We start from the raw sequence: 25,188 nt of genomic DNA, 5'->3' as shown, positions 1-25,188 counted from the left end.
TTTATTTATTTATTTTGGGGGGGGGGGGGTAGCACTGTGTAGACTCACTCACTCTGATAAGCATAGCAATAGACTGTTGTTCATTGTTGGTGGTCAAGCCACATATCCAAGATAATTGGTTCAGTAGGTCTAACCATTTTTTGAAGGTTAGACCATGCTATTGCTGATGCAAGACTTTGCCCATAAGGGGACCTGTACTGCTGTTCAGCATTTGGTTGAGAACTGCTTGATCACTGCTTGGCCTTTTGTGCTTGGGCTGGATGTCATCTATTGAGGAATAAAGTCTTACCTGCTAATTTTTTGTCTTAGTCCCTCCAGATAGGTACAGACAAATGGGTTATGCTCCTTTACCAGCAGGTACAGACTGGGAACTACTAACTTGAAAATCACCTAGAAGTGGGCTAAGCAGTCCCCAAATAGCCAAACAAATTCCCTGCCAAAACCCAAGCACACTTATTCCTCTCAGCACTGAAGGCTCACCAACTAACCCAGAGAACCAAATGCTGCTATCCAGGTTAAAAACTCCTCTATCATCGACAACGCCATCAGAACACCAGTTCACCCCAATTTTTTTTAAATACATAATGAAAGGAAAAGCAACAACCAGACTCCAGAGCCTCGACTGCAAAACCAAAAACCAGGATCCTGTGCCTGTCTAGAGGGACTAAAAGAACAAGTAGCAAGACCTAATTTCTCCTTCTATAACATTCCTCCAGATGAATGGGAAGTACCAAAGCACTGACTATTAAGGGTGGGACCCTGCAAGCCACGTCTGAAGCACATGCACCCTAAACTCTGTATCCTACTGCATTTGCCCCTCTACTTGATAATGACAAAGGAATGCAAGGATGACAACGCCACCATCATACAAATCTCCACAGGTGGAACCAAAGAGCACACCACCCACAAAGTCACCTGCCCCCTGCTAGAATGAGCCTTAAGGAAAGCAGGCACTGGTCTCCAACAAATAAGCAGATGCCACCGCTTCTTTAATCCAGAAAGCAATAGTAGCTTTGAACACCACCTCTCCTTTTTGGCAACCATCCAGCAGAACCATCAGCAGACAATCTGACTTACAGACCTCTCGAGTCTTAGCCACGTAACGCCTGCTGAACATCTAATTTGCACAGGTGCTGCTGATCTACCAGGCCATCCAGATTGCCCAACACCGGCAACAAAATGGACTGATGGTGTGAAAAGCCAACACCACTTTGGCAAGAAAAGACAGGACTGGCCTCAAAACCACTCGCTCTTTAGAGAAAATTAGGAAAGATGCACAGCACAAAAGCACCTGGAACTCTGAAATGTACTGGGCAGATGTGATAGCCACCAGCAAAATTGTCTTCAAAGTAAGATCCTTGAGAGTACAGTGCTCTAGGGGCTCAAAGGAAGGAGAAAACACAGACGGCACCAGGTTGAGAGCCCAAGAGGGAATCGATGAGCGAACAGAGGAACGGAGGAGACCAACAGCTCATTAAAAATGCCCATCGGGGTAATAAGCCAGACGCTTAACTTGAATGATGCCGCAGAAAATGGCTTAAGCTGCCAACACCTATGCACATGAAGCCAATAAAGCCAAACCTTTCTCCAAACCATCTTGCAAAACCCCCAATATCTGTGGCAAGGACACCCAAAGTGGCACAATGAGATGATCGCTACACCACTCTTCAAAAATGCCCCAGACTCATACATATGCCACAGAAGTAGAACACATCCTGGACCCCATCAGGGTCGAGATTACTCGTCCTAAATAACCTCCCTTCCACAAAGACAAAATGGAAGTGGGTCGAATATATGAACCAGATCCTGGGTCAAAAGATCTGCTGAGACTGGTAGTCTGAGAGTAGCTCCCACCTGAAGGCAAACCAGATCCCTGAACCAGGGTCTATGAAGCCAATCCGGTGCAATCAGAACTACTGGACCTCTGTGCCGACTGATCATAAGATGCACCCTATCAAAGACCATGGAGGGAAGATGTACAGCAGGCCCTCAGACAGACAAGGCTGAGCCAGACCATCCATGCCCTTTGCCCAAGAGTCCCTGTGGCAACTTTAGAATTGCAGGGCATTGGCATTAGGTCGCCATCAGATCCATGACCGGAAATCTCCCATTAGACTACCAGATCGAATGTGCTGTTTCCTAGGAACCACTCTCTGGGATCTAGTACATCTGCTGAGAAAGTCAGCCTGAACATTTTCCATTCTTGCCACATGGGCCGCAAAGAGATTGAGATGAACTTCTGCCCACTCCAGCAACAATGCCATCTCTTGTGCCAAGAGGTGACTCTCTCTGCCTCCCTGATAGTGGAACTGACATACGTTACCACTATCGCATTGTCAGAGGACTCAAATCACCTTGTCCCATTAACAGATCAAGAAAGGCTGCCAATGCCATCCAAATCGCCCTGGTTTCCAACTAATATATGGCCTACCAGATTTCCTCAGGGGACCACTGACCAACCCAAGCAATGTGACCCCCAGCAGGAAAGGAGGGCAGCTGTCATCACCACCATCTAATGAAGAGGATCCAAGCTCACTCCCTGCAAGAGATTTGGGGAGTTCAACCACCAACGCCAACTCTGCCATGGAGTGGAATGACAAAATCTAAGGCCTGCTTTTGGGAAGACCATCTATCCAGAAGAGCATACTGCAGTAGCCACATGTGAGCTCTGGCCCATTGAACCACTTCCAAGGCTGCTGCCATGGACCCAAGCACCTGATGATAATCTCATGCCAGAGGACAAGGAAGCCCCAAAGCACCCAAACCTGATCCTGTAGCTTCTGAATCTTGGTCTCTGTCAGGAAAATATGGCCCAGATAAGTATCGAAATAGACCCCCGGGTATTCCAGCCACTGTCGGGGAACAAGATGACTCTTGGCCAGGTTGACCACCCAGCCCAACAATTGCAACACCTGAATTGCTAAAATCTCCTGGAGAGACTGGCCAAATCAACCAATCATCCAAGTAGGGATGAACTAAGACTCCCTCCTGTCACTAGGCCACTACTACCATAACATTGGAAAAGGTCTGGGGAGCCCTGGCAAGGTCAAAAAGGGAGTACACAGAACTGATGCCACCCAAAACTCTGAAATGAAGGAATCTTGATGCCCGGTCCGAATCAGAATATGCAGATATGCCTCTGCGAGATCCAAAGACATGAGGAACTCGCCCAGTTGGACCGTGATGATCACCGACCACAGCATCTCCATACAGAAGATCAGTACATGGAGAGCCCTATATGCCATCTTGAGATCCAAAATGGGGCAAAAGAACCCTTTGGGCACCACAAAGTAGATGGCATAATGACCAGCGCCCAGCCTGGACAAAATTGGAACCACTAAAGGGTCTGGCGGCTCGAAGCCCCCACAGCAGCAGATCCAGAGTCACGACCGCCTCTGCTGCCCCCACAAAGGGACGAGTCTGCTGGCAATAATGGCCTTGGAAAGCCAGACCAGATCTACCCAACACTGAGCATCCCAGAAAAGCCCTCTGACTGACAATCCTCTACTTGGCAGCTGCATCAGCTAACCAACCACAAAGCCACAAGGACCGCTGGGCCACTACACTAAGCACCATGGACTTAGCCGAAGAGTGCAACAAGTTATACATAGCATCAGAAATATAAAAGCCTATCTCTATTTGGGCCAGCTCCTGGTCCACCAGAGGCTATTCATCAGCCTCCTGTTCAACACACGCTCTGCTCACCAAAAACAGGCCCAAGCCAAAAGGCCAACACAAACAGCTTCTTGAACCGTCAAAGCCACAGCATCAAAACTCTACTTCCAATCAGAGGATGCAAAAATTCCTTATCCTGCTCAGGGATTGGGATACAGATGCACCATAGACCGAGCAAGCCTAAGGGGCATCTGTGGACTTCCATTGCATCTGAATCACATCCTTGCTGCATTGGGAAAGAACGAGACGCTTTACAAATCCCCTTCAATAAGGGATTCACTACCCGGGGAGCTTCCCGAGGCTCTTCCTTAAAATGCAGCACAGAAGAAACCTCCATAATCAACTCTTGAAGCTCATCACGACGGAAAATGTGGACCAAGGAATCCTCCCCAGGAGGAAAGTCAATACATCCTTCGGTATCCCCTGAACCCACTGGATCCAGGAGATCCTCCCCAGACCATCTGTCTGCTTATCATAAACGGCCCATTTATCATGCAGACAATCCTCCCGAAATTATGCGGTGCTTGGTAGGAGCAGGGGGAAGGAGAGACCTACTGCCCAAATTGCCCCATCTGACTCATACTGAGCTCCAGCTTTGCAGAGGCAAAAGGTCTGGTACATTGCCAAAATAAAATCAGGTGCAAAATCCACTCCTGCACCCCTCCCCCCCCCCACGTAAGTACCAACCTGTCGCTTAATGAACCCGCCATCGGCTCCAATCATGGAAAGCATATCAGGGTCCAATGCATCAGACACAGAAGACAAGATGGCAGTTGTTCCTGCCAAAGAGAACCATCACCAAAGAATCACTCATACTTGGCGCTGACACTGAGCCCATGAGAGGAAGCCTCCCCTGATTGTCCCAGCTCCCGCTCTGCCTCCAAAACACCACACGTCGGGGCTATGCTTGCAGACTCCCGCTGCTTCACACAGGGCAGCGTTTTAACTTCTCATTTGACATAGGCAGCAGAAATGAAAGTGAAACAAACAGCCAGCAAAAACAAACGGCGCACACCCCAGACACCTGCAGAGAGGCTATGAAAGGCAGGCAGCTGAAAGGAAACAGTTGTGAAGGTCCTTTTATTTTCTTCTTCCTTTTTAATAGCTCAGAGCAAGCAGCTGAGGCACCTCTACAATCGGGGAGATGGGGGAGTAAGGTGAGGGACCCAGCCACTCAGATGTAGCACCCCAAGGCTAAGGAGATCCCCACCTCAGTCCAGCAAGAAATAAAGAATCAGCTGGAGGTAACCTTCCTTTTTTTAGAAACCTATTTGATTAAGAAAGAATAACCAAAGTCAAAAGTGCCAGAAATGACCCCCCCCCCCCCCCCCCCCCCCACCCCCACAGGCCTGCAAAGGGATGAGACTGCACAGACTCACCACCTCTACACCTGCTGGAGTCTGAAAACAGACCAACTCTAGGGGTCTGCACAGCCCACTGATAGGTGACTTTCCAGTCACTAGTTCTCACCACTGGCTGGCAGAAGAGCATAACTCATTCATCTGTATCTGTCTGCAGAGACATTATAGGAGTGCTTACAATCACCTTATAAGCAAGCTCTGATGTAAGGGACTGACAATTCTAGAAGTTAGTAGATAAGTAAAAGGGGGCCCTCCACTTGGAGTGCAAGTATGGATTTTGCAAATCAAGGCTAAGGCTAGTTCAGGAATAGGAGGCTCCATGCATAAAGGAGATTGTGGCTGATAGGTGTTATAACCCCATGAGATGAAATAGAGGATCAGAATTCATGCCAGCTTCCAGTCCACCCATATAGGTGGTCCAGATTAGATCAGGTTTGTGGGGGTATAGTGCTGTAGGTGCCATGCCCACCACTTTCATCCCTGCTCATCAGAAACTATAGGTGAGAACTGATTTTTCTTTTTGGGGGGGGGGAGGGAGGGAGGCAAGCAAGTTAGCCTTAGATAGGACTACCTCAACCCCTTCTGAATTGAGCGTTGGGGTTGCACAGATGGCTGTCTACTGATTACTATTGGAAGCTACCTCCCCAGAGACTGCCACGCTATTTCAAGCTTTTGAATGCTATGACCCTTGTGATGGTGCTCTGTCAATGGCAGGTCTTGTCTGATTCTTCAACAATTGACTGCTTGGCACCAATGTTGTAGGCACACTTTCCTTTGGCAGGATCCAGTAGAGTTGCTGGTTTGTGTTTTCGTCAAGTCTAAGGGCTTGGGTGCTATGGACCCTTTAGTACAATGTTTCCCAAGTCCAGTTCTGGAGTACTCCTTGCCAGTCAGGTTTTCAGGATATCCACAATGATTATGCATGAAAGATTTGCATATAATGGAGGCAGTGTATGCAAATCTTTCATGCATAGTCATTGTGGATATCCTGAAAACCTGACTGGCAAGGAGTACTCCAGAACTGGACTTGGTAACTCCGTTAAAGCAGTGTTTCCCCAACACCAATATGTGACTTGACTGTGCCACATGGCTTGCTGAGGAACATTGTGTGAATGTTGAAGGAGGTTGTTCTGTGCAGCATAGCCAAGCTATTCCTGCTCTTCATGGAGCACGTTGGAAAGTCAAGTCAGTATTTGTCACAGGTTTGAAGTTGTTTCCTGGAGATCCAGGAGATGTATGCATCACAGTCTTCCACCATGCTTTGTGAAATTAAAGTGTGGTGCTAACATAGCTGGTTTCTTAATAAATGGTGCAATGTTGACAAGACAAGCTTAAACACTGCCTCCTTCCTTCTGTGTTTACATATAAACACATGCACACTTTTTGTTGCTGTTCCCCAGTTGAATACATTTATTAATGGTAAGGGAGTAGGTCTGATATCCAGCAGGTATGTTGTGGCCAATTGCTGTGATAGATGTAATTCCACCAATCACAAGATGGCTGCCACCAGGGCTTACCTCAGAAATAGATGGAAGCAGACAGCAGGAACTAGAGAGAAGAGCCTGGTACAACTGCACACTGGAGGGCCCTAGGTCTAGCATTCCTTTGAAAGTTGCTCCAGAGCAACCTAACTGGTCCTGTCAGGTTACAACATGCCCTAACACCCAGGCTCATCTCAGCAGGACAGAATACCCATTGCTCCCCAGTTAAGCGAAAGCTCACTGCAAGAGACAAGGCAATTGTCTGGATGGTTGTCTTGATCAAAAGCAGCTCAGACAGCACAATCTGGGCTTGACCTGACAACCGCCCTAGTTCTGGCAGGAGTTGCTGATCCCGGCAATTTCAGACAGCTACAGCTGATCTCAGTGACTCCGGGTGAGCAAGCATGGTCCAGGGCAGAACTAAGCACAGTGGTGCCTTATATCCCGCTCCGATTCCTCCATACCTGCATCTCAGTACCTGAGCCATAGCAGAAGTTCTTTCACCACATACCTGAGATATGCACACATGGGCAAGACAACCAGGCAGGCAGGGTTGCTAACTGGCCAGTTTGTCTAAGGGGAGGCCGATGGGCAGTAGGACAAAGAAGCTGTGTCCCCCCCCCCCCCCCCCCCCAGGGCACAGCATCTCATTCTTCCCACACCCTGGTCCTGACCTTGCCAGCCAAGCCCAGCGACTTCCCTCTGTCAGCATCTCATCCACATGGAAACAGGAATTTGAGTCAGAGTAGGCAGGTTGTGGAAGAAGGAAGGCCATAGGGCCAGCTGGAGGGACCCTATGTTAATCACAACCAGAATTAGCAACCCCTGGCAACAAAGGCAAGTTTGAAGGAGCAAGGGAGGAAAAGAGAAAGAAGCTAGACTGCAGGGGAGGGAGGGAAGAGAGGGAGGGATGCTGTTCCAATGACCTATTACTGGCTAAATCCAGAGGTCAATATTCCATCCTCATTCTTCTTGATCTTTCCGCTGCTTTTGACACTGTCGATCACAGCATACTTCTCGATACCCTGTCCTCACTTGGATTCCAGGGCTCTGTCCTTTCCTGGTTCTCTTCCTACCTCTCCCTCCGCACCTTTAGTGTTCACTCTGGTGGATCCTCTTCTACTTCTATCCCTCTGCCTGTCGGCGTACCTCAGGGTTCTGTTCTTGGTCCCCTCCTTTTTCTATCTACACTTCTTCCCTTGGTTCATTAATCTCATCCCATGGCTTTTCCTACCATCTCTATGCTGATGACTCCCAAATCTACCTTTCTACCCCTGATATCTCACCTTGCATCCAAACCAAAGTTTCAGCGTGCTTGTCTGACATTGCTGCCTGGATGTCTCAACGCCACCTGAAATTAAATATGACCAAAACCAAGCTTCTCATTTTCCCCCCCAAACCCACCTCCCCGCTCCCCCCCGTTTTCTATTTCTGTTGATGGCTCTCTCATTCTCCCTGTCTCCTCAGCTCGAAACCTTGGGGTCATCTTTGACTCTTCTCTCTCCTTCTCTGCTCATATCCAGCAGACCGCCAAGACCTGTCGTTTCTTTCTTTACAACATCAGTAAAATCCGCCCCTTTCTTTCCGAGCACTCTACCTAAACCCTCATCCACACCCTTGTCACCTCTCGTTTAGACTACTGCAATCTGCTACTTGCTGGCCTCCCACTTAGGTCACCTCTCCCCTCTCCAGTCGGTTCAAAACTCTGCTGCCCGTCTCATCTTCCGCCAGGGTCGCTTTACTCATACTACCCCTCTCCTCAAGACCCTTCACTGGCTCCCTATCCGTTTTCGCATCCTGTTCAAACTTCTTCTACTAACCTATAAATGTATTCACTCTGCTGCTCCCCAGTATCTCTCCACACTTGTCCTTCCCTACACCCCTTCCCGTGCACTCCGCTCCATGGATAAATCCTTCTTATCTGTTCCCTTCTCCACTACTGCCAACTCCAGACTTCGCGCCTTCTGTCTCGCTGCACCCTACGCCTGGAATAAACTTCCTGAGCCCCTACGTCTTGCCCCATCCTTGGCCACCTTTAAATCTAGACTGAAAGCCCACCTCTTTAACATTGCTTTTGACTCGTAACCACTTGTAACCACTCGCCTCCACCTACCCTCCTCTCTTCCTTCCCGTTCACATTAATTGATTTGATTTGCTTACTTTATTTATTTTTTGTCTATTAGATTGTAAGCTCTTTGAGCAGGAACTGTCTTTCTTCTATGTTTGTGCAGCGCTGCGTATGCCTTGTAGCGCTATAGAAATGCTAAATAGTAGTAGTAGTAGGGTGTGGGAAAGATGAGGGGAGAAGCTGGACACAGGGAGGGGAGAACACAGATGGATAGTAGACAAAAGAAAATGTCAGATGAACAGGAGACTATGGCAAGAGTTAGAAGACGGAGAAAACCAGAAATGGGATCAACATGATTTAAAATATAAAATGACCAAAGGCAGAAAAAATAACTATTCTATTTAATATTAGAATGTTAGTTTTTTAGAATGTACATCTGCCAGGGCATAAACTTGCAAAGGGATCCCAAAACACAAGACGAGGCAGGGTCAGAGCCCTTTCCAGCCAGGGGAACAAAGGCAAGTGCCTTGGTTGCAACCCCACTAATACCACCTCTGACACTTCTTTAAAATTTTGCACAATACAGAAGGTAATGCATATTTCTAATTCTCTGGTATTGTACTACATGCAAAGTCTGGCTTCTTTTAGCTTAACTTCTGTCTACATCTCTTTAGTTTGAGGTCACTTATTCTGTGTTTGGGTATCTGTGGAACGTATGTGTGGCTGAGACCAGAAAATTCATACTAACAGAATACCGATGTAGTAAGTGGGCTTGTTCAGTTTTTCTAACAGATGTATTGATGGTCTATGGCCCACTGTAATATGTAGGCACTGCCTTTTCATAAGTAGGATCCTTGTTTTGGATGTCCTGAGGGATTACAGATAGACTTTGTTCCATAACTCTACTACTATTACTATTAACCATTTCTATAACGCTACTAGAGGTACGCAGCGCTGTACACATTATATGCAGGTACTTCGCTGACCCTAGTGGGCTCACAATCTTAAGTTTTGTACCTGGGGCAATGGAGAGTTAAGTGACTTGCCCAAGGTCATAGGGAGGTACAGTGGGAACTGAACTCAGGTTGCCAGGATCAAAGCCCACTGCACTAACCATTAGGCAGTGGCGTACCAAGTGGGGGGGCGGTTCGCCCCAGGTGCACGCCGCTGGGGGGGTGCCGCGCGCCTGTCGGCTTTTTGTTTTCATGCTCCCTTTGCCCCTGAACAGGTTACTTCCTGTTCCGGGGCAGAGGAAGCATGAAAACGAAGAGCCGGCAGGCGCGCGGCACCCCCCCCCCCCCAAGCAGCGTGCACCTGGGGGGGGGGGGATTCTTTCGCCGGGGGATCGGGGGTGTCGCACTGTTCTGGGGGGTGCTGCACCCGGGGGGGGCGGGGCGCATTGGCGATCCGCCCTAGGTGTCAGCCCCCCTAGGAACGCCACTGCCATTAGGCCACTCCTCCCTCCAGTTAAATCACTTGGAAAGCCTCAGTAAGTTGTTATAAAGCAGAATAAATGGCTTGAAATCTACCCTTTAAATACTGACTAGTACAGAAAGTACAGATTTTTAAATTTCCGATGAATTGTGTGCTCCTTGGAGATTAAGATCTAGAAAGTGTTAATGAAATGGGCCCACTGAAGTTAAATTTGTTCATTCTTGCTTCCAAGACAAAATCCATGAGGATTCTGGATGTCGGGTCTGTAAGCAGCAAAATAGTTAACATATCAACATGTTTACCACCAGCAACAGTTATACTGGAACAAAGATTTTAAAAAATATACATACCCATTAAAGGGGGTGTGGGGGGGGGGGGGTTGGACTTGATATACTGCCTTTGTGGTTACAATCAAAGCAGTTTACATACTACATACAGGTACTTAAAGGAAATAGAAGAGGAAATGGAATGCAGGAAAGCTTAAGCAATGAGTTAGTCTTTGGAGAAAGATAAAACTGAAAAAAAAACAAAAAACAAAACAGTTGATGCTTGGCAGAAAGGAACTGCTTGGTCCACCTTGGTGTGCCCAATGAATGCACTGTAAAGTTCATAATGAAAAGAAAACCCTTCCCTCCATCCCCTGAAACTAGTGCATACAGCACACAAACTGAGCAATAAATGTATGGTTTACAGTATGGGCATTTCACTCCCTCCAGTAAAGAACCATCAAGGAAGATGTTAAGTTAGCCACTGCCATCTAGTGGGTACAAACAAGTTAGCAGCACATTCACACATGAAATCCAAAAACACAGCCTTAAATTATTCTGTTTTATTGTCACAAAATGTCCTTGTCTTTTTTACAAACACAAATGAAATTTTGTTGTTGTTGCATATAATCTGTATGAAAATGGTCTCAAGCCTGATCAGTATCTGCTCCAAGGCACTAAATGTGGAAAACCCTTTCAGGACCAAGGCTTGCACATCCCAAAGCATTTCCCAGTACAAATACCGCTATCATTCAGCGCAAGCTACTAGTTCAGCTGGATTACATTCAGGAGGGTCCCAACAGGACAGACAGCACTGGTACAAAATTCCTTGATCATCCTTAGCAGCCTGTTGATACAAAGATTGAGTAGTGGGACTGCTGACAATTAATGGTATTTGTAGAATCCTTCTCCAGTCTTCCTGCCAAGCTTCTTCTCCTCTACAAGCTTGTCCAGCAATGGGCTAGGAGCAAACAGAGGATTGTCAGGGTCTCCCTTGTGCCACCCTGGAGAAAAGAAAGAAAAAAAAGTGAGGGGAAGGAAAGGCATGGTTTCTCAGATTAAGTACGTAGAGAAAAACATGGAAAACCTTTCAGCCCGATATTTAAACACACTTCAGATACAGACAGCCTGTTTGCTGTCCTAATCTTATCTACATAGGTATCAAACAATATTTCTGACTATACAGATGGTGTTCTGCTTAACTCTGGATAGTCAACAATATTCAGTCACACTCCAACCCTTGTTCTGCCTCAGCACTATCTAGATAGTGCTGAGGCATCAAACTTGCATTATACAGATAGTGCTACAGAAAGTTTGGATAGGGCCTAGGTAGGGCAGTAACGTTATTTGAAAGCCATGGCCACAATGCTCCTGTTTACGCCCCTTCCACTTAATTCTAATTCACAGGCCGATGATCAGAAGCAAACACAGGCGCCTGCATTTGCTACTGCCCCATGATCAGAGCCCGTGAAATGTGCTTGCAAGCCCTGAATGCAACTAGCATGCAAATGCATGCAAAACAGGGCTCAGCACAAGTAGCATGCAAATGCATGCTAAACCTATTCCTCCCCAATGATTAGCGACCAGCACACCAAACATTGGGTTGCTGGCTGCGGCACACCCTATGCCAAGTTAGGGTTTTCAGACCATTGGGGAGGAATAGTGAACCCTGTCCAGCATGTATTTGCATGCTAGCAGGCCCCCCCATTCCCCCCAATGCAGCAGCCCGCCGCAGGAGCCCCGACCCAACCCCCCCCCCCCCGCCCCCAGCGACACAAGGGCTGGAGATTCAGTGGGTCCTCAGCCCCCCCTAACCCCCCTCACATGAATGGAGCCCTACTGGCCCAGTGGGGCCATGAGTCAACCCCACCCCACCCCCCACACCTGGTGGTCTAGCGGCCCTTCCTCCACCCTCCTCCCTTCTTTGGAGGAAGGAGGTGGCCTCCCCCTTCTTACATCAGCGCCGTCTTGAAAACGGAGGTGCCTAGCCCTGCCCAGTGATTCTGGGATGTGCAGGGTGGGGCTTCACACCATTTTTGAGGCGGCGCCAATGGGAAGAGGAGGGAGGCCACCTACCTTCGCCAATGAAGGTAGGGTGGTGGGGAAGGGCCACTAAGACCTCAAGTTGGGTATGTGTGGTGGGGATTGACACGCAGCCCACTGGGTCAACAGGGCTCCATGTGAGGGGATGCCGGGAGGGTTAGGGGGCTAAAGACCCACCAGATCTCCACCCCCCCCCCCCCCTCAGATCCTGTGTCGGGGGTACGGGTGGGAGTTTGACTAATGGCCCACTGCGCCACCAGGGCTCTATTTGAGAGGAACGCTGGGTGGGTAAGGGGGAGCTGGAGACCCACCAGATCTCCAGCCCTCCTCCCAATTTGTGTTGGGTGGGGTCAGGGGAACTTGGAGGTCTGCTGGACCTCAGCCCCCCATGTCGTTTGGCTCACAGTGGGTGTACTTGGGGTGTGATGGACCCATGGACCTCCAAGCCCCTGTGTTTGCAGGTCTGGGCTTTTGACAGCCTAGACCTGTCAAACAAGTGCAGGAGGATTATGCCGGAGTGCATGCTATTATCTCCGATCATAGGGCAGTAAAGCCCACTGCTGTTCCAGCGCTATTTTTAGAGCGCTGTTTGGAACAGCGTGGGGCTTTCAATCATCTGCCCTTCAGTCTCTGGGATGCAGCCCACATTGGTAAGCAACTATTTTTTTTTTTTTGTTACATTTGTACCCCGCACTTTCCCACTCATGGCAGGCTCAATGCGGCTTACATGGAACAATGGAGGGTTAAGTGACTTGCCCAGAGTCACAAGGAGCTGCCTGTGCCAGGAATCAAACTCAGTTCCTCAGTTCCCCAAGACCAAAGTCCACCACCCTAACCACTAGGCCACTCCTCCACTCCCAGATATCAGCGTAGTAGTATCAGAAGTTCTGCATAGACAGTAGGGGAATGCAGCCACTCAGTGAATCCCCCTTTTAAAAAATAATGAATTCATTTTTAAAAAAGCAAGGGTGATACTGTGAGCTGTAGGAGAAGGAATCTGGGTTGGGCAAAAGTAACCTGTGAAAGAAGAGAAAAGAGGGGAAGGCAGGTGGGGAAAATGTGGATGCATTCCCCTATCTATGAAGAACCCCCATTACAGGTAAGAAACTATGCTTTCTGCATTGATAAGCAGGGAAACTGGAGGCAAACTAAGGTGACTAAGCAGAGGGTCATCTAGTCTGTATAAACTGGGAAAAAGTAAGCTAATGGGGTAGTGTTAATTGTATAGCAAACATGTTTTGAAGGCTGCATCATACGGAGAAGACATCTAGGGAGTAATGTTTAATGAAAATATGAACTGTGGCTGTGGCTGTTCTACATATATCTGCTACGAATATGAGCAACAGAAGTGGATTTAGCCCTGAGGGAGTGAGCTGTAACTGATTCAGGGGAAAGGTAGGACTGCACCAACACATCAAAACTAGATACATACAGATACCCAACGGGATATAGTATGCTTGGATACTATATCCCTAGATTATTCAGGTTGTAAGCGATGACTTATTATGCAAACAGAAATTCTCAGCCAGTAAGAGCAAAGCTCTGCAGCGGTCTAACATATGCACAGACTGTTCTACTAGAGTGGAGCGAAATTTTGGGAAGAAAACAGGTAGATGGGTTGGTTAATATGAAATTCAGACACTATTTTTGGGATTGGTTTTCAGGATAACTGTCATGCAAGAATTGAGTATAGGGGGGCGATGTAATGGGCTAGTGCCTGAATCTCATTGATTTCTGGTTGAAGTGATAGCAAAGAGAAAAAAACGTTTTCCACGTTAAGATGTTTGAAAACAATCCATGACAAGCACCTCACTGAGGATCCCAAGATGGGGGAGGCCTATGAATAGGTGGCTTTATATGGAAAAAGTGTTCAGCAAAGGAGTATGCCTCCATTCTGATTCATATCACTAAGCACATTACAAAGTTTTTTTTTTGTTTTATTTGTACCCCGCGCTTTCCCACTCATGGCAGGCTCATTGTGGCTTACATGGGGCAATGGAGGGTTAAGTGACTTGCCCAGAGTCACAAGGAGCTACTTGTGCCTGAAGTGGGAATTGAACTCAGTTCCTCAGTTCCCCAGGACCAAAGGATGTGTGCACTGACAGCATTAACCAAGGCGGCAACCCCCACAGCATATAAAGTTTCTAATATTACGGAGAACAGGGTTGGTGCCTGGTAATGAAAGATAGCATCAAAAAAACAAAAAACAAACAACTGCAACTTTACTGTCCCCATGCGGGCTCATCTATGCCCTGCCAGGTGCTTGATTAATTGTGATGTACACCAGCAGATTAAGCTTTGTCAAGAAGATATTGTCTCTTACTAATATATATCACAAGTTCTTAGTACCTGTCAGTGTGCAAAAGTGACTATAATGATTTGCTCCAACTTCTTGTATATCAATTCTTTAGGAACCAAACCCAGAATTGCTTCCTCATGGGCAAACTGTTTTCTAAGATTCTGCAGCTTAGTGCCTCTAGATCTATAATAAAGCTGCAAGAAAATAAATCAGGACATACGACTGCTGATCTGCTTGTTGCTTAAAAGCAATTGTTTACATAAAGGGTGAAGAATAAGAATGTGTGAAATATATTGCAGACATGGATCAACTTTTGAAAAAAAAAAAAAAAAACAACCAAAAACACACAACCTATACACCTCATCCCAAAAATAACTTATTTGTATGGTAAATTAAGAGACACTGGTAAATTCAGACAGATTGCTCAGAGTACCTATGCCCTACAAAGGTTTTAGAAGTCTTACCTTTGCTGCAGGGGCATAGCTGCAGGTGGGCCTGGGTGGGCCCAGGCCCACCCAATCGTCCTGATAGGATGTGCACTTTGGCGCTTCTCTGCCATGGCTCAGCTGAGCCACCATGACGTGCAGCTTTTAAGCAACCGGTAGCGCTCCAGTCCTCCTCCTACCAGCCTTTTTTAAAGTGCAGGTCCCCTTTCCTGATCTGTAAAAGTCTGTAGGCCTGGCCATGTTTTAGTGCTGTGTCCTTCAGGGTGGGGGGGAGGAGATGCTAGATCATGGGGGGATGGGTAGGGGGTAGGACAGGGGGTAGGACAGGGCTAATGCCTAGCTATGGTGTGGAGGAGCAGCCTAGTGGTTAGTGCAGCGGACTTTGATCTTGAGGAACTGGATTCGATTCTCACTGCACCTCCTTGTGACTCTGGGCAAGTCACTTAACCCTCCATTGCCCCAGGTACAAATAAGTACCTGTATATAGTATGTAAACCGCTTTGAATGTAGTTGCAAAGAAAAAAAAACAGAAAGGCAGTATATCAAGTCCCCCTTCCCTATGGGATGGATGGTGGGGATGGGATGATACCGGGCTGGATGGGGGGGGGGGGGGGGGGGAGAAGAGGGTAAGGTACAGAAGGGAAGGGCTGATGCTGGCTATAGGGATAGACTTATGTCTAGTCAATTTTGATATGGCATAATGTAACTATATTTTAAAATACTGATTTTTCCATTACGTATGTATGTGGTTTATGTTGATGCAGGGCACTTCCTGGGCAGGCTACTTAGAAATCCATCATCAACTGCACTCCAAGGTATCACTTTGTAATATCCCAAGAAACACTACTCATAGCTATATATATAGTGCCCACCCATATTAGATCTGGGCCCACTCAAAATGTCAGGTCTGGCTATACCACTGCACTGCTTTGCTCACTACAAAGTTCTTGTTCTGAGAAAGTAGGCTAGCTCCTAACTGCTAGCAGTTTCTTTAACAGTAGAAAAGGCTAATTTGGCTGCTGTGTCTATATGCAACTACATTTTTAGAGCAAGAAGTAAAAGGCATGCAGCACCTACCATCAATGATGAATTTAGAAGTATCCAAGCCAACGTAATCCAGCAATTCAAATGGACCCATGGGATAACCAGCACCCAGCTTCATGGCAACATCTATGTCTTCCTTTGACGCATGACCTAGAAAAAAACACTCATTCCATTTAACTAATAAATTTATAACCTGCCTATTGCTATACTTCTACATAGGTTCCAACACCATATATTAATAAATGTTGATATACCTGGTCAAAGTTATTTCAATTAAAGATGTGCAGGGTTAGGGGAGGTGTGGACTGAAGAAACTATGGTACACCTGTGTTATAAATGTAGTTTAGCTGTATAAAAGGAGTAAAAGTTGGAGGGACAGGAGGGGGAATTTTTTTTTTGGAGGGGCTGGGGAGAGAGGGCTTTCATTCTTTACTGTTGCAACAAGTTATACATTTTTTATTGTACTACTGTTTTTGTTACTTGTTGACTTTTGATAATTTATTAATGCAAAAAAACTGATATACAGATACAGAACAACAGAATTAACATCTGAATGCAATTCATAGGTAAAAAAGGATGTTATTAATGATCACACATTTAGGGTCCTGTTTACTAAGGTGCGTTAGCATTTTTAACACCTACAATTAGTATGCACGTTAACCGTGTTGGCGCCTATAGGGATATTGTAGGTGCGTACATGGTTGATGCATGTTAAAAATGTTAACGCGCCTATAATGCGGCTTAGTAAACAGGTGGCCTAGATTGCTGTACTTCCATCTTCTCAGGTCTTCTATTTGCTTTGAAAACGACTGCAGTCTACTCACACCATTACTGATCTCAGAGAGTTGGTTACCAGTATCTGCATGTATTAAATTTCAATTGCTGACTTGGTACATAAAAGGACAAACTTTTCGGCTCCAGACTACATCTCTAACTTTTACCATATACCCCTACACAGCCCTCAGTTCATCTCAACTGGCACTTTTACAGCTTCCATCATCCTTGTACTTGTGCTAGAACATAAAAAATTGTTTGCATACACTGCCCCAAAACTCTAGAATACTCTCCCTATGGAGCTCAAAATTTAACCCTCTTATGCTAATTTTTTTTTTTTAATAAAAATTTGACAAAGTTAGCTTTTCAATCAAAACATTCCTCTAGGAACCCTTAGTTTAATTTTTGGTGGGTTTTCTCCTCTTCTTTTATCTCCTAGGACCTTTTTATTTAACCATTTTGCTGCATTTTTTTTTATACACGAAATGCAGTATATTATTAAGTGCTTGTAAATAAATATAACACTCACATTAAAATGTAGTCAAATGCTAATTTTGTTTTTTGTATTGAAATCAAAAGGTTTCAGCTATTTTTTGTTTGTTTGTTTTAAGTCCTTTTTGAATAGGTAAAATGCTCCATTGTTGAGGACCTGTAACTGAAATTACTCAGAACATATAAACTACATTAATTCACAATAACTGAATTGTAAGGTATGTATAGTTTCCTTATTATACGACAAGCTTGTCACTGCAATATCATACAATATTTTAAAAGACTACACGCACTTTTGCACTTCACCAAAAACTGTGTAACCAGTGCAATTTTTTCAACAGTGGAGTCATATGCAACTTCTTTCTTCTGTAAATGAGACATGGAGCAGCCTTTTGGGCTAGCTGTAAGGACTGTATTACCGCATCAAGGAAATCAAAGTATATATTATAATAGTCAAGGCAGGGCAAAACTGAAGATTGTACCATATCAAAAAGTCCTCAGGACACAAAAATCACCTTACAGAGTAGATGATTGCAGATAAAGACTTGTACAGGCCATCCAGTCTGCTCAACAAACTCATAGCATAAGGTATGATGTGATACTACAGACCGTAGAGGTCCGCTGGGCACTACTAGCCTTGTTCTCTCAACTACTGAAGTTGTCATCGAAGCCCCATCTAGCCCATCCAAATCTGTTCTGCCACTATCAGGGCACAGACTGTAGAAGTCTGCCCAGTACTGGCCTTGTTCAACTACTGAAGTTGTCATTAAAGCACCACTCCAGCCCATCTGTGACAAGGTGTACCGAATGCAAGACGAAACCACTGAAATAGATCCTTCAGACAAGGTAGAGCATATCCAGCCAAACATAAGGAAACCACCTGGGTGTAGTCCATTTCCATTCTACTCAGGGCAGACCCAGACTAACCCAGTCCTGAAAAGTGTTGCTGTTGTCAATCCCTCTCTATCATCTTCAAGTATTTGAGTTAAGTTCATATCCAGAGTCTCTGCTGGCACTTCCAATCCTACATCTTGCACTAAATCTTTTTTTTTTTTTTTTTTTTTTACAAAAGGTAGCAAATAATAAATTTTTGATATGGAAGGATGTGCCTGTTCTGGAATTTTCAGGATTTCAGTTAAATATTTTTTGAAAGTTATAAGAGGAGAGATTGAAACCTGCTTAGGAAAATTTATTAATCTCAATGCATTTGAACGTTGATGATTTTCCAGGATTTCAATCCTATTCTGAAGATATGTTCTCTTTTATCAAATTTAATTGAATTTGTTGGCAATTTTGTATTGTTTTAGAATTGTTTCCAATCTCTTTGTCCATTGTGGTAATCTTTTTTTTCTATTTCAGGTATTTTTTCCGATAGAGTATTAGATTGTTAAGGAAATAAGCTTTTGTGAGAAGTAGTTTCCAGGCCCACTAAAGCCTCCCAAATAGTGTCTAAAGTTGTTATTTCAGGTTTTTTAGGTAAGAAGGACTTACTTAGTAAGCCAAGCTCAGGTGTTGGATCTCCTCCTTCACCCACCGTTGCCAATGTGGGGATATCCGGGCGTTAAAGGCACTTGAGTCGGTGCCCGCACCAGGAGACCCCGTCGCTTGATGAAGGCCCGGGGTTTCCTGGTCCCTTCTCAATGTGTCCGCCAGCATAGGAGGAGGATTCCGCAGTTCGGGGCTGAATGTCTCTGCTTCTGGCTGGGAGTGTAGCAGACCTCTCCCTACACTTTTCCATTTACCACAACCCTCTGTCACTTGTCAGTCAACCATTTTCAAATCCAGTTCACCACTTTGGTTCCTGTGAGGAACCATAAAAAGGCTTGAAATCCAAGTAGATTACATCTAGTGCATGTCCTTTATCCAATTCTTTGGTCATCCAGTTAAATAAATCAGATTCGTTTGGCAGGATTTTCCTTCGGTAAAACCATGTTGCCTCAGATCCTGCAAACCACTGGATTCTAGAAAGTTAACTGTCTTCCTTCAGCAGCTACTCTGTTATTTTTCCCACCACTGATGTGAGGCTTACTGGCCTGTAGTTTCCCACTTCTTTCCTATTGCTGCTATTGAGAAGGACCACATCAGCTCATCTCCAGTCCCGCAGAACCTCTCCCATCTCTAAAGATCTATTAAGTAAACCTTTAAGAGGTCCTGCCAGGACTCCTAGGCTCCCTCAATATCCTGGGATGTATCCCATCTGTCCCCATAGCTTTGTTCACGTTCTGGTTTTCAAGTTTATAAAATGCTTTCTTCCATGAACAGTGGAATATCCACTCTTTTCCAAGATATAATCTTGGCAACCGATCATAGTCCTTTCTCCAGGATTTTCTTCTATGAACACCGAAGTATTTTAACATGTCTGCTTTATCTCATTCTCCACATAGCTATTATCTTTGCATTACAATTCCATTCCTAGCTGTTCTCCTTTCCCTGGATATATCTGAAAAAGGTCTTTATCACCTCTACATCTTTAGCTATTTTTTTTCTTCTATTGCACTTTTACCAGTAGCATAAATCAGATACATTAGTGGGTGACATTTGACAGCAATGACAGACCCCATTTACTGAGCTCAGAAAGACTGAGCATCTTTTCTAAGCATGTGTGTGAATTTCCACTGCTCAATCTGATATCAAAGCTGGAGTGCCCAACTTGTTCTTGGGATATACAGTGGGGGAAATAAGTATTTGATCCCTTGCTGATTTTGTAAGTTTGCCCACTGACAAAGACATGAGCAGCCCATAATTGAAGGGTAGGTTATTGGTAACAGTGAGGGATAGCACATCACAAATTAAATCCGGAAAATCACATTGTGGAAAGTATATGAATTTATTTGCATTCTGCAGAGGGAAATAAGTATTTGATCCCCCACCAACCAGTAAGAGATCTGGCCCCTACAGACCAGGTAGATGCTCCAAATCAACTCGTTACCTGCATGACAGACAGCTGTCGGCAATGGTCACCTGTATGAAAGACACCTGTCCACAGACTCAGTGAATCAGTCAGACTCTAACCTCTACAAAATGGCCAAGAGCAAGGAGCTGTCTAAGGATGTCAGGGACAAGATCATACACCTGCACAAGGCTGGAACGGGCTACAAAACCATCAGTAAGACGCTGGGCGAGAAGGAGACAACTGTTGGTGCCATAGTAAGAAAATGGAAGAAGTACAAAATGACTGTCAATCGACAAAGATCTGGGGCTCCACGCAAAATCTCACCTCGTGGGGTATCCTTGATCATGAGGAAGGTTAGAAATCAGCCTACAACTACAAGGGGGGAACTTGTCAATGATCTCAAGGCAGCTGGGACCACTGTCACCACGAAAACCATTGGTAACACATTACGACATAACGGATTGCAATCCTGCAGTGCCCGCAAGGTCCCCCTGCTCCGGAAGGCACATGTGACGGCCCGTCTGAAGTTTGCCAGTGAACACCTGGATGATGCCGAGAGTGATTGGGAGAAGGTGCTGTGGTCAGATGAGACAAAAATTGAGCTCTTTGGCATGAACTCAACTCGCCGTGTTTGGAGGAAGAGAAATGCTGCCTATGACCCAAAGAACACCGTCCCCACTGTCAAGCATGGAGGTGGAAATGTTATGTTTTGGGGGTGTTTCTCTGCTAAGGGCACAGGACTACTTCACCGCATCAATGGGAGAATAGATGGGGCCATGTACCGTACAATTCTGAGTGACAACCTCCTTCCCTCCGCCAGGGCCTTAAAAATGGGTCGTGGCTGGGTCTTCCAGCACGACAATGACCCAAAACATACAGCCAAGGCAACAAAGGAGTGGCTCAGGAAGAAGCACATTAGGGTCATGGAGTGGCCTAGCCAGTCACCAGACCTTAATCCCATTGAAAACTTATGGAGGGAGCTGAAGCTGCGAGTTGCCAAGCGACAGCCCAGAACTCTTAATGATTTAGAGATGATCTGCAAAGAGGAGTGGACCAAAATTCCTCCTGACATGTGTGCAAACATCATCAACTACAGAAGACGTCTGACCGCTGTGCTTGCCAACAAGGGTTTTGCCACCAAGTATTAGGTCTTGTTTGCCAGAGGGATTAAATACTTATTTCCCTCTGCAGAATGCAAATAAATTCATATACTTTCCACAATGTGATTTTCCGGATTTAATTTGTGATGTGCTATCTCTCAAAGTTACCAATAACCTACCCTTCAATTATGGGCTGCTCATGTCTTTGTCAGTGGGCAAACTTACAAAATCAGCAAGGGATCAAATACTTATTTCCCCCACTGTAGATGGAGGACCATCAGCTCCTAGGGCAATTCTTCTGAGACTGAAGAGACAGGGAAACCACATTTGAGGACCTGGAAGGATATAATGAGAATCATTTTGGCCTCGTCTTTTCTTCATCTCCTCTATAGTCATTATGAAAGGAATAGATGCAGAAAAAACACCAGACACATCCATTGCCAAGTTACATTTGCTGATCTCCTGGAACAAGGAGGGAAGGAGCTTTGTATTTTCTTCTGTCACAGATCTCACTCTAGAGTGCATCACCACTGGAAGACCTGCCTGCACTTCTTTCTTCTCTGGCACACTCCTCTCCTCTGCAGCTCCTTATCTCTGCTTCTCATAGCCACTGCACTCAAAGCACGCTGCGTGTCACCTGGCTACAAGCCTCTCTCTGAAACAGGAAGTTCTGTCAGAGGAGGCAGAACTTCCTGTTACAGAGTGGCTTCGGAACCGGTGACACAGCAGTATACTTTCACTGCAGCGGCTGTGAGGAGCAGAGAGATGAAGTTGCAGAGGAGTGGGGGCTGCTTGAGAGATAAGAAGAGTTTGCACTGCCAGCAGGAAAAAAGTGGAGAAAGATACGGACTGCACCCACTGGGGGGGGGGGGGGGAGTAGGTGGCGGCAGCAACACAAAGAAGAGCCAGAGATGCGAGGCAGAGGGGTAGCTGCAGCGGTAGAAACAGGAATAGAGCCAGAGATGTGGGGGAGAGGACCACAGCAGGAGAAGAGAGGAGCAAGAGATGCAGGGTAATGGGGTGCTAGAGAGAGATGTGCCATAGAACCCAGCATCCACTGAAGCAAGTGATCAGCAGGAAAAGGTGGCGTCGTGTTCTGCAATCAGTAATGGAGCTGTACCCCTGCCATCATGAGACCTGCGCCCTGTAGCCATAGACGGAACCCAGCTTTGCAGAGAGAGGCAAGTCTCGCTCTAGTCAAAGAAGGAACCAAGTTCTCCAGACAAACAAGGGGTCATGCTCCTCTGCCTGACATAGAGGCATGCTCTGCCAACTCAAATGAAGCCGTGCTCTGTAGGCAGAGATGGAGAAGTATCAAGCATTCCCAGGTGGATCTATGTTCCACTTTCAGAGATAAAGCTGTATTCAGCCACACCATCTATGCAGAGACGGAGCTGTGTGCCTCAGATGTTGATATGGAGTTGTGCTCTACATGCTGAAATGCAGCTAAGCTCAGAGCAGGAACTCTGTCCTTGCAGCTGTAACCTGGGTTCAACGCTGAGTAAGGGAGTCCAATATCACTTGTTGAAATATAGAAGGGACCCCTACCAAGGAGTCGAGAAACCCTCAGTCGGCCCTAACGTTTCAGCATTGCACAAAAAACAGGGAAAACACCTCAAGACACGGATCGCTGGTTAATCATCTGCCATCTTGAGATGCCTTCTAGGGTATGTTGGTATTTAGTTGAATCCATTTTTCCTTCCATCCACACCAAATCTCCAGTGCCAGACAACCTGAACAGCTGGTAAGATGTACGTTTCTTCAAATGCTTCACTTTTTTTTTTTAATTCCTTTTTCACACATTAAAAAAAAAATTTTTTCACGGGTCTAAAACACTTTGCCTACAAACGGAGTGTTAGAAGCAAAAACAGTATTGATATTCATTAACAAAGTTGTGAACCACAGAGAAAGGTAAAAATACAGCACAAGCAGGTTGTATGATATTGTTGCAGAAGGGAAAACTAGCCATCAAATTCTAGTCAAGAACGCTCATTAAATCAGTAAACAGATTTCCAACAGATCAAAACTTCAGGTAAGCACTCACAAAAAGTCTAAATTCACATATACCTTTCTCATAGAGCCGAACAGCTTCCAACATATATGGTACAAGAAGGCGGTTTACAACAAATCCAGGAGTGTCCTGTAAGCACAAGATAATGTGCGTGTTATAACAGATGTTGTATCATTCAGTGGTTTTCCAAGCAGACTAAAGTTAAAGGCTACTTGATGTTACATTGTTTCAGATCTGTTATTTACCTTGTTCATTTTTTTTCCTTGAATATACTGAACTAAAATCTTTATGTAGCTCTTTTCAGAATTTATCTAATCTGCTTTGAGTAGGAGATGGCAGACTATAAACACCATTACCAAAATGGAGCCCTGAGCAATTTACAAGTGAGGGAGAAGCAGAAGCTTCCAATATTGTGGACAGAGAGGGGTCTCCAACAACATGGCCAGCTTCTAGGTCTAGTCCCTGCCAGTACTGCAGCAGCAGTGTGGCATCCCCACAGCTTCCCATCTTGCTTGGCTGTGGCCAAAATGATTCAAACTACTGTAAGGACTAAGGGTCAAGCATTACGGATAGCTACATGCAATATGATCTATGCTGCAGGAGACAGACTTAGGTGGATTTATTGGTTAGGCACTTGATAGATAAGATTCACCTCACACTCAAGAGAAGGTGAGATACTAAGGGCAGCTGTATATTATAGAGCACACCCTGCTCTTCCCACTGGATAGGAGAATTATCCATTCACTATACATGCTTGGGAACCTACAGTAAAGCATGAAGCCCTCCTGCCTGGAGCAGAACAAGGTCAAACAAATGAAATACTCCCTTCCAGAAGTAACAAATCAACAAATATGGAACACAGCCCTTGTGTTTCACTCACTTGACAGACCACAGGAGTTTTTCCTAAAGCCTTGCTGAAATCCATCAGAGAATCAAATGTCTTCTGACTGGTCATCGGCGTCTTGATTACCTGACATTAGGTTAAAATAAATGAGAATAACATAGTTTTAACTGTTCTGCCGTTTTGGGTTTTCCAAAAATCTAAATGCTCAATATTTTGTATCCAAAATCATTTGCATCTTTGTTCTCAAAATTCTAAATTAGCAATCATTTATTCACATCATTTGATAAGCCGCCCATCTAGCTTGAAGCCAATCACAGCAGTTTACAGTATGTCATAGCATGATAGAATAAGTACAGTTACCTTAAAACATATAAACCCTAAATTATAACAAATTACATTAATTTAAAATAGACCACAAATTATTCACGTATAGATAACATGCCAGACAAATCAGACAATAGGTAGTTCTGAGTAATTCAAAACACTCTTCTGTTTCCCCAAAGGCTTGTCTGGAAAAATAAAAAAAGTTAAGGTTTTGTTTAAAAAGATTACATTTGATTTTCCATCTCAAATGATGGAGAGAATTCCATAGGGCTGGGTACTAAAAAAGTAAAAGGCAGATTCTCTCATAATACCTAGGCATGCTCTGGGCAATGCAGGAACAAGTCTGTTTCGGTGTTGCAACTTAAGTGTCCATGGTAGATGGTAAGGAATAAGCAGATTAGCAGATATTGAGGTTTAACATGGTGTAATGCTTTGTAAGAATTAATAGTTTATATTTCATACAGAATGCACAGGGCAACTAGTGAGCTTCTTTTTTCTAGGAGTGGCATTATCACTAGCTTTCACCTCTATCGTAATATTCACCAATCTTTCCTCTAAATTTTTCCCCAATTTCTTTTGAATTGATTGTGTTGAGACTTTGTCCAGAGCTATGTAGGAAACAAGTGAAGTCTA

At 45.3% G+C, this 25,188-nt stretch overlaps 1 protein-coding gene across 1 annotated transcript in view; it reads right to left on the bottom strand.

The window, feature by feature from the left end:
* Positions 1-10,833: 10,833 nt before the first annotated feature.
* Positions 10,834-25,188, bottom strand: part of HADH (hydroxyacyl-CoA dehydrogenase) — a 122,358-nt gene continuing 108,003 nt past the window's right edge. The window contains exons 5-8 of the mRNA XM_030190794.1: positions 24,268-24,357; positions 23,444-23,516; positions 16,151-16,267; positions 10,834-11,289 (exon numbers count right to left, since the gene is read on the bottom strand). Coding sequence (XP_030046654.1) covers positions 11,171-11,289; positions 16,151-16,267; positions 23,444-23,516; positions 24,268-24,357 — 399 coding nt within the window. The 3' untranslated portion in view covers positions 10,834-11,170. The remainder of the gene's footprint in view (positions 11,290-16,150; positions 16,268-23,443; positions 23,517-24,267; positions 24,358-25,188) is intronic.

The sequence above is a fragment of the Microcaecilia unicolor genome, chromosome 2, assembly GCF_901765095.1.
Source record: "Microcaecilia unicolor chromosome 2, aMicUni1.1, whole genome shotgun sequence".
Taxonomy (NCBI): domain Eukaryota; kingdom Metazoa; phylum Chordata; class Amphibia; order Gymnophiona; family Siphonopidae; genus Microcaecilia; species Microcaecilia unicolor.
Note: the sequence above shows the minus strand (reverse complement) of the source record. Positions and strands in the feature narration are given on the sequence as shown.